The sequence below is a fragment of the Osmia bicornis genome, unplaced genomic scaffold, assembly GCF_907164935.1.
Source record: "Osmia bicornis bicornis unplaced genomic scaffold, iOsmBic2.1, whole genome shotgun sequence".
Lineage (NCBI taxonomy): Eukaryota > Metazoa > Arthropoda > Insecta > Hymenoptera > Megachilidae > Osmia > Osmia bicornis.
Window position 1 is genome coordinate 62,800 of NW_025791454.1, and position 16,692 is coordinate 79,491.

Genomic DNA, 16,692 nt, shown 5'->3' on the forward strand with positions numbered 1-16,692 from the left:
CCCACACGTTGCAAGTGGCGCTGGCCCCCGCAGGGAAGGGGGGTGCAGCGGAGCCGAGGGAGTCCCCCTGGAGGGTGGCCGGCCACGGCTCACCGCAGCCCACAGGGGGACGACTCGGCGGGCCGCAGGCGCCCTGTTTGGGCGCCATTGCACGCGGACCCGGGGTATAGCCGGCACCGGAAGTCGGCTGAGCGAAGGAGAGCGCCCGACCTTCCTCGCGGGCGGGCGGGGTGTTGCTCCTCCTCGTAGCCTGTGAGGAGATCGAGGCGCGGGGACTGCAGGCGGTATGGGCTGGGGAGCCCGGCCGCCATTGCATGCAGTTCCCCCGCGATGGAGCCGGCACCGGGTGCGACCCCTGGTGCCGGCTGGGGGAGTTGTTACATCCCCGGTGAGGTGCGCCTTCAGCGCACGGCGGGGGAGGCTCCGGTGTTATAGTAATCAGGTCCCGGAGCCTCTGCCATACGCCAGAGGAGGTCGCCGTGGGGTTTTAGTCAGTAGGAATCTGACACTCCCCCGCTGCCCTCCCCCAGTGGCGCGGGGGGTCTTATGCAAGATTCAAAAAAAGGTTAAGTTAGGTTAGGTTAGGTTGGAGTCTTGTGCTGGCTGCCGAGCTGGTCGGACCTGTCGTTCGATGGTCCCGTGGCCTACCAGGCATCTGGCGCTGCGGGGTTACATCGTTCTTTGTTTCCTTGATTTTTCTTGATTTTCTACAACTTCTTCGATTTATCTTCGGTTTTGCAACATCAGTAATTCCTACGATTTCGCGACTTCTGCGGCCCTTGCTGTGCTTCGTAGCGCCTCACGACTATGTGGATGCTAAGTGCTAGGTTATCTTCTTTGGTGCATGTGTGTGCGCGTTCTTTTTGTGTCTCCCCGTAATCTGTGCGGTTCTGTAAGTGTTACGGAAGTGTACCAGTGGTACGAGCTCGCTTCACTAATGTTTTACTGCAAGCGTGCTTTGCGGTTCTATTCCGTGGCTGCGACGTGCATTTATCGAGGAAGACGAGTGTTATGGGCATTGCTGATGCAGCCTCCTTATCTTGGCGACTGGTCCACCCTGATCTGCCTTTCCAAATCTAAATTGACATCTACCCAACCCGACTCACGAGATGAGAACTGTGACATGAGGTTTTGAGAGAACCAAAGGAAGGTAACGTGCACTGCTGCCATTGTTGATGCTGCCTTTTATCTGGACGGCTAATCAACCCTGATTTGGCATATCAATCAAGTTTGACACCTTCTCAGCCTGTCTTACGAAAGGGCAACTGCAACACACATTGCGAGCCGCCCACGGTTGTCATAGTGGTATGTCACTCCCGCACAAATAACCGAAGGAAGGGTGTTTTGAAGCTCCGAATTTTTCGTCGAAACGGTCGAGGAATTGAGACGAGCTTCCGAAAAACGCTGCTCGTTGGAGCGTGAAAAAAACTTCGACGCGATCGCGGATCGGTATTTAATCCGTTTTTCGGGGAATCCCTTTAAACGATGCACAGAAGGATCGTATACGGTTTTAATCCACAACGGAATCCGGTGAAGAAGCGTTTCGTAATAAGCCCGTGTTTACTTTTGTCACAATGCCGACTAAGAGAGAGAGCGAGGATTCTCGGAATCGATATATTTATATCTTTCGCCGTCTCGCCTCGCCCCCCTACAGGTGCCGAGCTACTCGATCCACCCGGGGGAACCTGTGAGGGGAAGGACGAGTGGCGGGGAACCGCGAACCTCGCTCGCCCGTCGGATATGATTTATTTTATAAACGATTAATAATAGATACAAACAAATATGTACAGTTAATAGAATAAAATAATTAGTTTTAGTATAATGTAAATTGAAACAACAATAATGTAGAAGAAAATATAATTAATAAACGAGCAAATCTCAAACATGCCGCCCGCCTCGTTGTCGGAACGGCAACGACGTGACCGTTTCCAAGAATCGGCGGTTGCTACTGCGTCACTGCTCGGCTGCCGGTAGAGTGCCGCCGCCCGCCGTGACAGACGTATCATGAGACGTCTTCTTAGCCATAGCGTTGTCCGTATCGTTCGGCGACACGAGTGGAATCAACCGTGTGATTGCACGTGTGGTCAGTCTGGTAGCAGTCTGGACGTTCGCCACACGTGTTAGGCCATCTTTTCCCTCGTGGACCTTCACGACGCGCGCCATCGGCCATTTAGTTGGTGGTGTCGAGTCCTCCTTTAGCAAGACGAGGGTTCCGAGTTGGAGGTTAGGAAGCGCCTTCCGCCACTTCGGAAGGTGTTGCAGTTGGCCCAGATATTCTTTACTCCACCTACGCCAAAAATGTTCAATTAATTTTTGTACGAGGGCCCACCTTTTGTGTCCTCCGTCGAAATTTAAATTTTCCGGTGATTCCGGAATCGCCGACAGTGAGTGACCCGTAATGAGGTGATTCGGTGTTAGTGCGGAGAAGTCTTTGGGGTCGTCCGTGAGTGGTGATAACGGTCGTGAATTTAAACACGCTTCCACCTGGCACAATAATGTTGTCAGTTCTTCGAAGGTCAGCCTGTGGCCCTCTACTGACCGAAGAAGATGCCTCTTCGCGGATTTCACCGCCGCCTCCCACAGGCCGCCAAAGTGAGGTGAGTAGGGTGGAATAAAATCCCAATTCGTTCCTTCGTTGGCGATTAGCTCAGCAACCTCCCTGTAAAATTCAGAAGCTCGTTTGAACATAGATTTCAACTGCGCCTCTGCACCCCGAAAATTCGTCGCGTTGTCGCTTAAGAGGTGAGCACAGCGTCCTCGCCTCGCGACGAACCGTCGGAAGGCCGCGATAAACGCGGACGCAGACAGGTCGGACACTGGCTCCAGGTGGACAGCTTTGGTGCAGAGGCAGACGAACACGGTGATGTAGCCCTTGACCGTCTTCTGGCCGCGACCCTTTGACATGCAGAGGGTGATTGGGCCAGCATAGTCGACCCCACTGCGAAGGAAGGCCCTGGCAGGCTGGACTCGTGAAGCAGGTAAGGAGCCCATTATCTGCGTACCCGTGTTACCTTGGAATCTTACACAGCGTACGCAATTTCTTAGGATGCGTTTGAGGAGAGTGCGGTCCTGCGGAATCCAGTACGTTTGACGGACGAAGCTTTGTGTCGACGTGAGGCCACCATGAAGAGTCTGAGCGTGTGCTGTCCGAACAATTAGCTCAGCCAAATTAGACCGACGGTGAACGAGGATTGGATGCCGTTGATCGTAGGTGAGCGATGCATGATCCAATCTTCCACCCACACGAATGATCCCGCAGTCATCTAAAACAGGCCGTAAGGCTAATACATTGGATTTACTTTTAATCGGTTTACCTGTTTTTAGATTGTGTAATTCTTCGGAAAAATATTCCGATTGGCTCAGTCGGAGAATACATTTTCGAGCCTCATCGAGTTCCGTGGAAGTCAGGAAACCCGTTCGCCTGCTGTCGTTGCCCCGAGTGTTCCACACGAAGCGTCTCAGGTAAGCTGTAATGCGTACTAGCTTTGTCAACGACGAAAATCGGCATAGTAAGTCGTTTTCAGATTCTGACTGTTCGGCTGCGATGGTGTGGACGGTAGATCGTTGCTCCGAGAGTGAATCGTCCTGAGAACGAATGGAGGACGGCCAATCACTGGATGGCGACTGTAACCACGAAGGGCCATGCCACCAGCGCTGATCTTCCTTCAGAGCCTGTACGGTAACTCCCCTGGTTGCTAAATCCGCCGGATTATCGCCGCTGCGAAGATGACGCCAATCCACGTCTGGGAGTAACGTTTGAATTTCCGCCACGCGGTGTGCGACGAAGGGCTTCCACCTGGAAGCGTGCGATTGGACCCAGGATAGTACCACTGATGCATCCGTCCACGCATATAAGGTGGCTCGTAGAGGAAGTATGCCGTCCCGAACCGCCACCATGAGTCGAGCCAGTAGCAGAGCTCCGCATAATTCCAAACGCGGAATACTGCAGAGCTTGATTGGTGCGAGCTTCGTTTTTGCGATGAGGAGATGCACGTTCGCCATGGTGGAGGTACTTGGTAAGCGTACGTAGACTGCAGCGGCGTATGCTCGTTCGGAGGCGTCGCAAAAGCCATGCAGCTCGATGTGATCTTGCATCGCATCCCTGTAACTAACCCAACGTGGTAATGAGATAGTCTTTACCTCTTCCAGATCTTGATGAAACTGAAGCCACGACTCCTCCAGGCGGACTGAAAGCGGTTCGTCCCAATCTGCTCCTGACAACCAAAGATCTTGCAGTAGTGTTTTGGCGCGTATGAGTACTGGTGAGGCCCATCCAAGCGGATCGAAGAGTCGAGCAGTGTAAGAAAGGACGAGTCGTTTCGTCCAAGTTCGGATGGTTGACGGTTGGTCCGATTTGGCCGAGGTAACAGTAAGCGTGTCTGCCACCGCATTCCAAGTCAGTCCTAGCGTCTCCGCATCGTTGCTCGCCTGCAGGAATTTGTGATCTCTTTCACTAGGTTCCCCTTGGGACGTATAGTTCAGCGTCCACTTATCAAGAGGGAACCCGCCCGCCATGAGGATGCCGATTAGCTGCTGTCGAGACTCCTCAGCCTTGGCAGGATCGTCGGCTCCAGCCAACAGGTCGTCCACGTAGGAATTTCGACGTAAGATGGCTGCGCCCAAAGGAAATCGTTGTTCCTCATCGTCTGCCAGCTGTTGTAGAACTCGTAGAGCAAGGTAAGGGGCTGAAGTTGTCCCGTAGGTGACCGTGGTTAAACGAAAGTCGCGGACTTCGTTTCCAGCTTCGTCTCTCCACAGTATGCGCTGCCAATCTCGATCGTCAGGATGGACGGCTATCTGACGGAACATCTTTACTATGTCCGTAGAAAATACGCATCTCGGGAACCTCCACCGAGTGAGCACCAGCCAAAGGTCGGACTGCAGACGTGGTCCTGACGCAAGAGCCTGGTTCAGCGAAGGTCTGTTGCCTGAAACATAAGATCCGTCAAAGACAACTCGAATCCTTTTATTTCCTGACCCGGTGGTTTTCCAGACTGCATGGTGAGGCAGGTAATTGGCGTTAGCGACATCATACTTGGAGGCTGGTTCCATGTGGCCCAGTCTCAGATACTCCTCCATGAAGCCCGCATAAGACGTTTGCAAAAAGGAGTCCTTCTCCCATCTTCGTTCGGCAGCCAGAAACCGTTGAAGAGCGGCACGTCGCGGCACGTCGCGGCACTCCGATGTCTTCGGGTGTAGCCTTCAGAAATGGGAGCCGCACCACGTAACGTCCTAGTTCATCACGTGAGTGCGTTTCCTTGAAATACTCCTCACAAGCAGTGTCTTGAGGGCTCGACGGAGACTTCGAAGGGACCTCCTCAAGCTCCCAAAATCTTTGCAGGTCGTTTCGGAGATCATCCAGGCCTCGGATGAGTTGCACCCGAGCCACCCCTGAAGCTGGATCGTCGGAGGTCGAAACCGGCCCCAAAGGGGACCATCCAAACGGCGTGCGGACTAGCGACGGAGTTCCAGGAGGGCCTACCTTATTTTTCCAAGAAAAGGTACCCACAAACGTCGGCTCCAAGAAGTACGTCGACTCTACGTGGTAATCTAAACTCCGGATCGGCCAGCGGCAATCCCCGCATGTGGATCCATGGATGGTCCTCCACTGGATGAGACGGAGTTGGAGAGGTGACTTTCCTTGTCACCAACGCGTTAAGAGTGATGCGGAAGTCGTTGTCTGCGCAGGACATAAGCTCGACGGAGACTTCGTGTTTGGCCATCCCGACGCTCTTCTCCTGATAACCGGTGAGTAACACCCTCACACTTTTCCGCTGTAGCTGGAGCGATTGCGCGACCTTCTCGCTAACAAATGACGACTCAGAGCCTGGATCTAAAAGAGCCCTGACGTCTAAAGTGCGACCCTCAGTCGACTCCAAGCGGACCCGCGCGGTTGCCAATAACATCACCCGTTGAGATCGGACCGTATAAGCAGCACTCGTGCTCGGTGTAATTATATTTGCCTTGGATGACGATGGTTGATCTTCCCGAAAGGCATCGTGTAACGATGTGTGGTGATTGGTCTCGCAAACCAGGCAGCGAAAGTTTGACTTGCAGGCTGCAACTTCATGACCTGAATTTAGACATGCTGTACACACGCCTACCTTTTTTACCAGCGACAAACGGTCTTGCGGATTCATTTTTTTCAACCTAGTGCAGTGGCCAAGAGTGTGTGAGCCAGCACACGACGGGCACGTTTTTGCTGCCTTAGGCTTGGCTGTTTCCTTGGCGTTTGTGGTCAATGTTACCCTTGGTCGAGCATTTGCAACGGGTGTCCGCTTGGAGCCTTCCTTGGACTGGAGGGAGGGGGGGGGGGGCGTCGCCGCATTCGTACCTTGAGCAGAAATAACAGCGTGAGCACGATTTTCCAGAAAATCCACTAACGCCTCAAACGGGGGAAGCGTAGTGGGATCAACCAAGGAAGTTTCCCAAGCGAGTCTCGTGGTTTGATCCAGCTTTTCGGTGAGGAGGAACGAAAACCATTCGTCCCACGACTCCACCGGTCGCTCCAAAGAGGCGAGTGCATTCCTTGACTGGCGGAATTCGTCGAGGATCCTTTTAATTTCCTGAGAGGACGCCTTTACTATGGGAGCACAGGTGAGGATGCGACGCATGTGTGAGGCCGCTAAGATCCTTTTATTACCGTAGCGACGCTCCAGGGACGCCCACGATGCCTCGTAATTACCGTCCGTCATCGGAGTGCAGGTAAGCATTTTTGCTGCGTCACCTGTAAGACTAGATTTGAGATAATGTAATTTTTGCACCTTACTTAACTTTTTCGAGCCGTGAATTAGAGCTCTGAATTGATCCCGATAACTTTCCCACTGTAGGAGATCCCCAGAAAACGTGGGCAGCGAGATCGTGGGTAAAGTCGGTTCGCCTGACGACGCTTTGCCGGAAGAATTCTCGTCTCCTGGCTTATTCCGGTCTGGGGCGAGTAGGGCAATCCTCTCCTCCAAGTCCACGACGTGCGAAAGGTAAGTACCTTCAATAGTGCTGAAAACGTCTTCCTTCAAGTAAGGCACTGATTTATCTGCTGCGCAAATAATAGATTTGTGAGTTGACGAAAAATCACGCCAATAAGTATCTAACAGCTGCCTCCGTTGCTGCAGCATAATTAGAGTAAGTTTTTCTTGCCCGATCTTCAGTGTATTCCTCATGAAACGCTCTATACGTCCGGCCAGGTCTTCTTGAGAGCGCAGTAGGTTTTCGAGTGACGTCGACATGATGAGTCACCCCGCAAAAACTGTTCTCTAACGACACGTAAGGACGTACACAGCACGCGCGTGCAAGGTCACAACTCGCGACCGTTGGCGGTTTGAAATTCGGACCGTTTAACGGCGTGTACGTGATAAAGAATACGATTATTCTGATTAGACGCAAGAAAATAAAGTCAGCGTAACTCACAAGAAACTGTAGTCTTTAACCCTTTTTCCAGCAGTTCGTGAAGTCCAGCGGGCGATCGGCCACCGTTGGATCGTACTTCGATGCACTGAGGACGCAGTTCGCCAAGAGATCACTGCACTCACGGCCGGAAGACAACGTACCGATTCGCGATGGTCAAAATCGAGGTGCCGGACAAATATCCGGCTCGAAGGACCAATGTTTTGAAGCTCCGAATTTTCCGTCGAAACGGTCGAGGAATTGAGACGAGCTTCCGAAAAACGCTGCTCGTTGGAGCGTGAAAAAAACTTCGACGCGATCGCGGATCGGTATTTAATCCGTTTTTCGGGGAATCCCTTTAAACGATGCACAGAAGGATCGTAGACGGTTTTAATCCACAACGGAATCCGGTGAAGAAGCGTTTCGTAATAAGCCCGTGTTTACTTTTGTCACAATGCCGACTAAGAGAGAGAGCGAGGATTCTCGGAATCGATATATTTATATCTTTCGCCGTCTCGCCTCGCCCCCCTACAGGTGCCGAGCTACTCGATCCACCCGGGGGAACCTGTGAGGGGAAGGACGAGTGGCGGGGCACCGCGAACCTCGCTCGCCCGTCGGATATGATTTATTTTATAAACGATTAATAATAGATACAAACAAATATGTACAGTTAATAGAATAAAATAATTAGTTTTAGTATAATGTAAATTTAAACAACAATAATGTAGAAGAAAATATAATTAATAAACGAGCAAATCTCAAACAAAGGGTAAGTTTGAACCAGTAAATTTTAATTTCAATCCCAGCCTCAACCCTAGTCTCAATTTCAGCTTCATACATTATAAACTAATCAAACGCAAACACAATTGCATAACCTAATTCAAGCATAGTTTGCTCTCTGTTAATTACAAACCGGCGACGGCTTCTGAAAGCTGTCGTCTGCTCACCAAGTATCGGGCTCTCTGTCAGAAATATGCAAACGGTTGTGCTAAACCCTCATGTAACCAAGTATAGCCTAAATCTATGAATGCTTCTTTCATATCTCTTATATCTCCTGTGGCACTATGGCTCGTCTGTCCGACCAACTAGCAAAGTAGAGAACTGTATTAATTGAATTGAACTCCCTTTGGAGGCGGGGATTGTAGAACCCGTCCCCAGCTTCCTTGGCCCGACGTCGTTAAAAATGAAGCAAAAGGGGTCGCGCGCGAAGTCCTTATTATAGCTAACGGCGGGTTTCAGGTGCATGGGCGCGACTTGGCCACACTTCTTGGACGTTGACTGATGGCTGATCCACTGACCTGTTTTTATCATCACCCGCAAGCGGGCGGCGGAATTCGCTCGTCGCTCGTCCGCATGTTTCTCCCATCTCTCAATGAGGCGCTTCGCCTCCAACGAGTGGCTCACGCGGTTCGGGTGATGTCTGACCTGCTGAAGTCTCAATTATACTCTAACTTCAATTGTGCAACTGCTTGGGCAAGCAGCTAGGGAAATAACCAACTGCGATTACCGGCTCATCAACGGTTGAATCCATCCAATCTTAAATCTAATTTCTAGCTCACATATGTACCTAAAACCAGGGTACGAAATCTCTCATAACTCTAATGTAACCTTTCACTCTGCGAACATCGTTTCTAGCATTCTGCTGATCTTAAATCCTGAAATAGTGATCAGCAGCCTATTTTGTGAACTTACATTTATGGCCCCTTAGCTTCAACTCCCACGTTAATACAAAATTCAATTTACGAATCCCTCTCAACTTCTAATCACTAGTATAGATTCATAATGGTGAATTATGAATTATCAACTCTAGCTCCCTGTTGTCCTTAATTTGGAAATGATGAACTATAACATACTCTTTTATGCAAACTACATTCTATCAACCTAAATATAATTGCATTTCCTGCGCTGCACGACTGTCAATCGGCAACTTCAAACTCCAGGCTCATCACGTTCGTGTCCTGGTTCTTTGCTGGGCTATGATTTGAAATATGGAATTGAATTTCCCCTGGAGGCGTGGGTTACAGAATTCGTCTCCAGCCTCCCTGGCTTGTCGTAAAAGGCGACTAAAAAGGGACCTCGCGCGGAGTCTCTCCAGATTGGCGCCTTCAGGCCGTCGTACACGGACGCGGATCGCTTGCAGTTCTTCTTACATCGGCCGATGGTCGTCTCGTCGACTTAGTTCCGGACATTACGCGCGAGTGGGCGACTTAATACGCTCATCGCCCGCCGGTGCGCGCCTTTCACCCGCTTGACGAGACGCTTAAAACTTCTAGCTATCACGCCTAATTTTAAACCCAACCATGAAAACTCACCTCTAATACATGCTTCATCAATCAATTGCCTTCGCGGGACTGTATTAATTGCCTCTTAATTTTATTCTTATGATAAGTTAATTCAAATCTACGATTCTTTTCAATTCTCAATCATAATACTAACATAGTCCTTCAACTACGAATCATTGACCCTGGTTCCTTGTCAACTTTAGAATTTTTGACTATTTCAAGATTGCGTTTCAGCAATTTAATCATAATTGCATTTTGCACAGCACGATTTTCAATTGATGACCTCGAGTTTCAGGTGTATTAAGCTCGCGTCTCGACCCTCTCCCGTACTCCGATCCGCGGTTGATTTTCCTTACCGTACTCCACGTGTGGGCCCTTCCCAACTGCTATTTGCCAAAGGTGACGGAACTCGTTAACCCGGCTTCGGACTGCCTGGCCTGCATACTGCACCCATTAAATTCTTAAGTCGGATTTTGTATGGCTTGGCAAGTTGCCCGTGCGGAAGTGCTCCTTCGCGGCTCCCTTTCCTCCCTGCTCTCGCTCAGCGTGGCCTCACGAGTACGACTTCGCCTCAATTTTCCAGACACGCGAATAATATACTTGGCATCGATTGTGCCGGTAATAATCAACTCAATGAGTGAACCTGTGAGGAGCCCGAGGCCGCGAAACCGCGGGCCCCTCCAGCGCGCTAGTACCGACGCCGCCGATAGGTGGCGACCGCGCGTACCGCGAACTCGCGAGGCGAACGGCCTCGCCAGTATTGATATACCGGGCCGCGACACGGCAGAAATCAGATCTGTACTCGGAAGCGAATCTCCTAGATAAGCGATAAAGAGACACGATCAGCTACGATTTTTGGCACCTTCGAATCCTCCAGCAGCGTTCGGTAGGACGGGTTGTCTTTACGGCCGTCCTCCGATAAAGTCAGCTGTATCCTTGGCCACGGCCGAGAGCTCGCTCTCGGCGGCTTCCTGACCGCCGGCCCGGACGTACTACGTCTCCACGGCGTCCACCGGAGCACGGTCCCCTAACTGCCTTGGTATAGGACGGGTTGTTTTTACGGCCGTCCGCCCATGAAGGCATCGGACACCCGATCACCCTGACCTCCCACTACCCCCGCCGCACCGAAACGCAGCGCTAACGACGGCCAACTTTCCGTCGCGCGTTCACGACCGCGCCGCGCCGTAGGATTAAGTACCGTAGGATTATGTACCGCGCCATAGAAGTAAGACCACTAGATTGTAAGGACCCCAGGGCCGTAGGATTAAGTACTCGTGTAACCTTAGAGACTAGAGTTAAGAAAATATACTTACTTTTACCCACTACCAACCGACTCTATTCATTCGTTCGCCTGAACCCCGGACTTACCGGCTGAGCCGGCAACCCCCCCGGCGGTTATCCGTTACAAACCCTACCTTCGAACTTCTGTGTATGTGCCCTATTTTATGACCCGAGTACAGCATTCCTATTACTGGACTGGGTAAACACAAACATTAAGTTATGAACAAGCAATAATGCCTGCAAGGCGTCCATTTATTAATAACATTCTACGTAACTACTTACCTTCCCTTACAAATGTTTTCTTGACATATAAATTCACAGATAAACTCGCAGATACAATAATAGACATACTAAACTCACATACTTAATTCACATACTCGTAAACATAATTAGGTGGCCGGGTTGAGCACGTGCGTGCGTTTGGCTTGCCCTCAGTAATGCCATTAATTTCGCCGGTCTGGCCTCACCGACGCCCACGGCCACCACTCGCCCGGGATCAGCGTGTGCCGCGGGAGGGACGGGAGCCTCGCCGGCGGACTCGACGAGGCACCATTAACCCTGCGCGTTCTCTTGCTCTCTCCACACTCTCCTTTTTGGTCATCACCTCGGTTACAAACGATATAAGAGAGCGTCGCCTTCGTGTATCCAGAAGACAGCTTGCAAACCACTCTGGAGTCAGCTCCCCTACCTCCAGGTATAGAAGTGTTCGTTGCACTGCCCAACGATCACACACAAACACTGTGTGGCACGCATCATCGTCCACTGGAGGATCGCAAAACCAGCAGCTCGGTGACGGACTTCTTCCTATCCGATGGAGATAATGAGCAAAGCATCCGTGACCTGTCATCACCTGTGCCAGGTTATAGGTTAGGTAACGTGCTGAATTGCTCTCCACCCTCGCCTCGATGTTGGGAATCAGCCTGCGAGTCCAGGCGCCGCTCTCCGAGGTTGTCCATCGAGTTTGCCAGCGATCAAAGGTGTCATATTCCACCACCTGCGGCAGATTCACGCGCTCTTCCGGATCCTCCGCCTCCTCGTACCCATACAAAGCGGCCCCGGCCCTTATTAACAAGTCCCACGGCATGCAACCTAACAGCGCGCACAATGCCTCTGATGAAACGGTACGATACGCGCGTGTCACGCGCAGTAACCCCAACCGCTGTGTCGATGTCAATCGCTGTCTCACACATCCGGACTCCACCGCCTCGCTCCATACCGGAGACGCATACCAAACTAATAGATTCTAGCACTCGGTAATACAGCAAATGCGGTTTCGGACCGCATCCTCGTGGATTCGGTAGCAGCCACGAGAGGTGCTGCGCTACTTTCACTGCCTTCTAACATACCCGGCTCATTTGACTATGAAAGAGTCTGCTATTACTGAACATCACACCAAGGTACCTTCGAGCGCGATGTCCTGATTATCGCGGCCTCGTACGATAGTACAAGACCGTCGGGTACGCGCCGCCCAGTTAAGAGCACTGCTTCAGTTTTCTCTTTCGCGAGAAACAGTCTCTCTCTCTCGTACCACGCCCCACCACACGTAAGGCATATTCTGCCAGCTCGCGCACTCTGTCTAATGATCGGGCTACTATAAGCAGCGCCATATCGTCCGCGAAACCCACGGTTGTCACGCCTGGTGGCAGCAGCACCTCCAGCAGCCCGTCGTACGATAGGTTCCACAACAGTGGTCCCAACACTGATCCTTGTGGCACCCCACCAAATACAGCTGCTTCCACCCACTCACCGCTTGGCGTCCGGGTTCCCACTCTTCGCTCGCTTAAATAGCTACGTAACATGTCCATTATTATCGTCGGAAACCCACGGCACTCGACTGCAGCCAGGATGCGGTCCCAACGCACTGTACTAAATTCATTTTTCACATCCAGGGTAATTAGCAGACAGTCATTTCGCCCTCTGCGCGCACGATCCCACTCCGACATGACCACCTTCACCGCCTGATGAGTTGATCTGCCCTCCGTGAACCCAAATTGACGCACCGACAGCCCTCCAGACAGGCGAATCGCTTCTAGCATTAACACGCGCAAAGCATATTCGAAACACTTCCCCATGTCTGACAGCATGCAAAGCGGTCGAAGGTCGGAAAGAGAATTACAGGCTTTCCCGGCCTTCGGTATTAAAGCCAGACGCCCTACTTTCCAAGCCCTTGGAAAGTATCCTAGCCTCAGACAGGAATTGAAAAGGGCACAAACCCAGCCGGATGCAGCGTTACGCCGAACGTGAACGGACTCGCCAGGGATTTCATCTTGGCCCGCAGCTTTTCCTTTCTTCAACATCCCCATTGCGTACCTCACATCTTCGTTCGTGAACAGGTCCCCCTGACGCGAGGTGCCCTCCCCTGGGCTTCAGCATCTCTTTCTGGTGTTAGGAGGAACAGCGCTTGACCCTGCGGCTACCCCCACGATCTCGCGTGCGTTGGATGCCGACGACGTTGACGCTCCTTCGTGACGAGGCCAGATCAATGAAGCCTGCGCTGCTTCTTCTCCTCTTGCTTCGTCTTCCTCCTCTTCTTCTGCTGCACTACTCCTTGGGATGGCAGCCTCTTCTTGTCGCTCCTGCTCCACCACGAAAAGCGCGGACACCGTTGCGTGGAACTCCTCTCGGTTGAGGCGAACCAGGGGCGACTTCCCCTTCAGACGATTCATGACCGCCTTGTAGGGTTTCCCCCACGGATCTTCTTCGATAGTCGAGACCATCTCACTCCACGATGCCTCTTTAGCTCGACGCAATGCCGAGGATAAGGCACGTCGGCTTTCCAGCATCTCCATGCGATACGGGTGCGCCTGCTGTCGTGCTGCCGTCGGGCTCCGGCGTGCCACCTTCTGCCAGCGGTGGCGGAGACGCTTTGCTTGCAGACAAAGATCTGCTATCTCCTGGCTCCACCATGGTACAGTTTGTATTTTCCTCCTCTGGCGGGTCGGCAATGGTGGACGGGTTGCCTGAAAGAGCGTCTTTAACTCCTCAATCACTTCATCAATTTCGGCCACGGTGCACAGCGGCGGTAGCGCGGACTGTTCCGATGGACCGGCTGCTGCAGCTCCTCTCTCTTGACTACGTTGAACTGTTGGATCCAGGGATCCTGGCATCGGTAACTGGCCGCTCACTATTTCCCTCCACGCCTCCATGTCCGGGCGACCTAGTCTCGCCTCCCAAAGAGAATCCTCGGGCGAACCAATAGCCTCTGGTCTCGCTTTAAATCGATGAACAAGATAGCCGTGATCCGACCCCGAATAGCGCGTGGACACTGTGGACCTAGATATTCGACCGTGGAGGCTGCGGCTACACGCAAGGGCATCGATTCGGGAACCCACGCCACCACGCTCGAATGACGGGCCTCCTTGACTTGCCACGGGCATCAGCCCTGCTTGCTCGATCAAATTCATCATACGGTGACCGCGTGAATCCACGCGATCTGATCCCCAGTGCGGAGAGCGGGCATTGAAATCCCCGGCGATTATAATCGGTTTCCTAACACTTGACAGACATGTCGCAAGACCCCGTAATTGACCTTCAAAGCTTTCTATAGTCAGTGATGGTTAGAAGTAACAACTCACTATCACAAACTCGCGAGTCTCCAATGCCACGCATCCGTCTGTCTCAAACACCTTTCTAGTCACCCCCATGTCGGAGCTAGGACGATTCGTATATCACACGCAGGTTGAGCTGCTCCTGTCCTGATGCCAATTCGGATGAGGATTAAACGGCTCACTGATGACGACTATATCCGCGCGAACCTCGTTCACGGCCTGCCACAAGAGATCCTGTGCCGCGCGGCATCTGTTTAAATTGATCTGCAGTACGCTGAACGCAGACATGTTTTCCTCTTCTCTTTCTTCTTCGGCTCGGAGATTTAGCAGCACAGTAACGTAGCTATCGGAACAAAAGGAAACGGGCACTCTTAAGTACAAGGATCTACATTTAAGTCGAAATGAACTGACATGGCAGTGATCAACACTTACTGCGACTTGTGACGGCAATGACAACCCCGGTTATGACCCTGACGGTACAAGGATCCTAAACCACAGTAAACAATGAGTAACATGGGTTCGGAAAGCAAAGCAAATTACTTATGATCTATAACTTAAATCTGAATCAAAAGGGGGAAAAGAAAGGAAGGGACAGAGAATAAGAGAAAGGAAGGAAAAAGGGAAGGGAAAAAATGGGGGAAAGAGGGGGAGAAAAGGGAACAACTATAGCACGGAAGGGATTGTTTCAACTGACTCGCATCAATCTGCGTGCATCGCCCTCCCTCTCCGCCCTGCCCTATCAACTTAATTCAACTCACGCAACCCAATCCAAGGATGAAGCGGGACAGCGGGCTGACCTGACCCGACTTAGGAACAAGTCATGGAACCACTCGACAACGTGAAGCGAAGTCAAGCCAAGCCAGGAATTAACTGAATATATTTAATTAATTAAGCTAGTCAAGATCGAACTAATTCAATCAACTTCATCAAGAGTAAGGATAGAACTAAGCAATTAGTATCAGGACTCCGGCAAACCGAACAGCTATTTACAGTCGGCATTCGGCCAATATCCAGCATGGTTGACAATCAAGAACTAACCAGCTACGTATTAATAGGAGCAACGGCAGCGGAACTAACACCAACATCAGCAACAATAGTAGTGTTTAAACGGGCAGGCTGAACAAACAAGGATGGTGTGATAATCGTTAATCGACCAATGATCACTCAATACTTACTTACTCAGCGATGCTTGTCGCAGGATGACTGATAGTGATTGGCTGCGTCGCTCTTCCTCTGTTTTACTCCTCCTTCCCCTTCTTCTTCACCCGCCTCTGCTATAGACGCGTTGGCGCGTGGGCGTTGTCGGCGACAGCGGGTCGTTTTCGCTGCGAGGATGAGCAGTGTGCTGTGGTGTGCTGTGCTGATCTGCTGCGCTTAGTTATGCACAATAACCCCTCACTGCACCACGGCGCACGTATCGACACACGCGTATTGCTCCAAGCTTCGATTCGGAGCAGCACAAACAGCGCGAACTAGCGACTTCCCCAGTTAGAAATGTACTAAATGAAGGCCCCTACGAGGTGCCCCAATTTATATCCAGAGCGGCCGGCAATCGTTGTGGCTGGGGGAACCTGCGAGGGGTAGTCCCTCACCCTTGAGTCTCGCTTTCGAGACACGCGCTTCGGCACACTCCCCTCGCTTTCTCGCCTCCCCTCGATCGAAGCAGGGGTCTCGTGGTCGTCTTCAACAAAGCCCGGCAACCCAAAACTTACCAAGCCTTCGATGAAAGGACCTAATCAAGTCAACATTAATGACGTGAATAAATTACATTAAATCAATTGCACTCACTTATCAATAACGGTCAAGGGTGCTGACTTAATAAAGCACAGACCAGACTTTCGATTATATCAGATCCTATTTGCTGTGGAAGTATAGAATCAAGTCTCCCCTAGAGGCGGGGGTTACAGAACACGTCTCCAGCCTCCCAAGCCTGTCATCAAAGGCGACTTAAAAGGCACCGCGCGTTTAGCCCCTCTAGATAGGCAGCAACAAGCCGACATGCACGGATGAGGCCCGTTCGCATCCCTTCGGACACCGGCCGATGGGTGACTCGTTGACCCGGTTCCGGCCGCTTCCTGCGAGTGGGTGACGTAATCCGCTCATCACCTGCTTGTACGTGCCTCTCACCCGCCTGACGAGGCGCCCTGATACTTCTAGCTCTCACGTCTAATCTTAAATTCCAATCTTGATAACACAAT

At 51.7% G+C, this 16,692-nt stretch overlaps 2 protein-coding genes and 1 long non-coding RNA gene across 3 annotated transcripts; 1 reads left to right on the top strand and 2 right to left on the bottom strand.

The window, feature by feature from the left end:
- Positions 1-1,953: 1,953 nt before the first annotated feature.
- On the bottom strand, positions 1,954-2,688 carry LOC123989175. The gene has a single exon (XM_046289853.1). The coding sequence runs from the start codon at positions 2,686-2,688 to the stop codon at positions 1,954-1,956; it is 735 nt and encodes a 244-aa protein (XP_046145809.1).
- A 1,021-nt stretch (positions 2,689-3,709) lies between these two features.
- LOC123989176 lies at positions 3,710-5,079 on the bottom strand. Its single transcript, XM_046289854.1, has 2 exons — positions 3,829-5,079; positions 3,710-3,718 (listed from the first exon to the last, which is right to left on the bottom strand). Exons 1-2 carry the CDS (start codon positions 5,077-5,079, stop codon positions 3,710-3,712), a joined length of 1,260 nt encoding a protein of 419 aa, XP_046145810.1.
- A 615-nt stretch (positions 5,080-5,694) lies between these two features.
- On the top strand, positions 5,695-6,986 carry LOC123989178. The gene is made up of 3 exons (XR_006830470.1): positions 5,695-5,748; positions 6,372-6,705; positions 6,831-6,986. It is a non-coding gene; the product is annotated as an uncharacterized LOC123989178 (long non-coding RNA).
- The last annotated feature ends 9,706 nt before the right edge of the window (positions 6,987-16,692 follow it).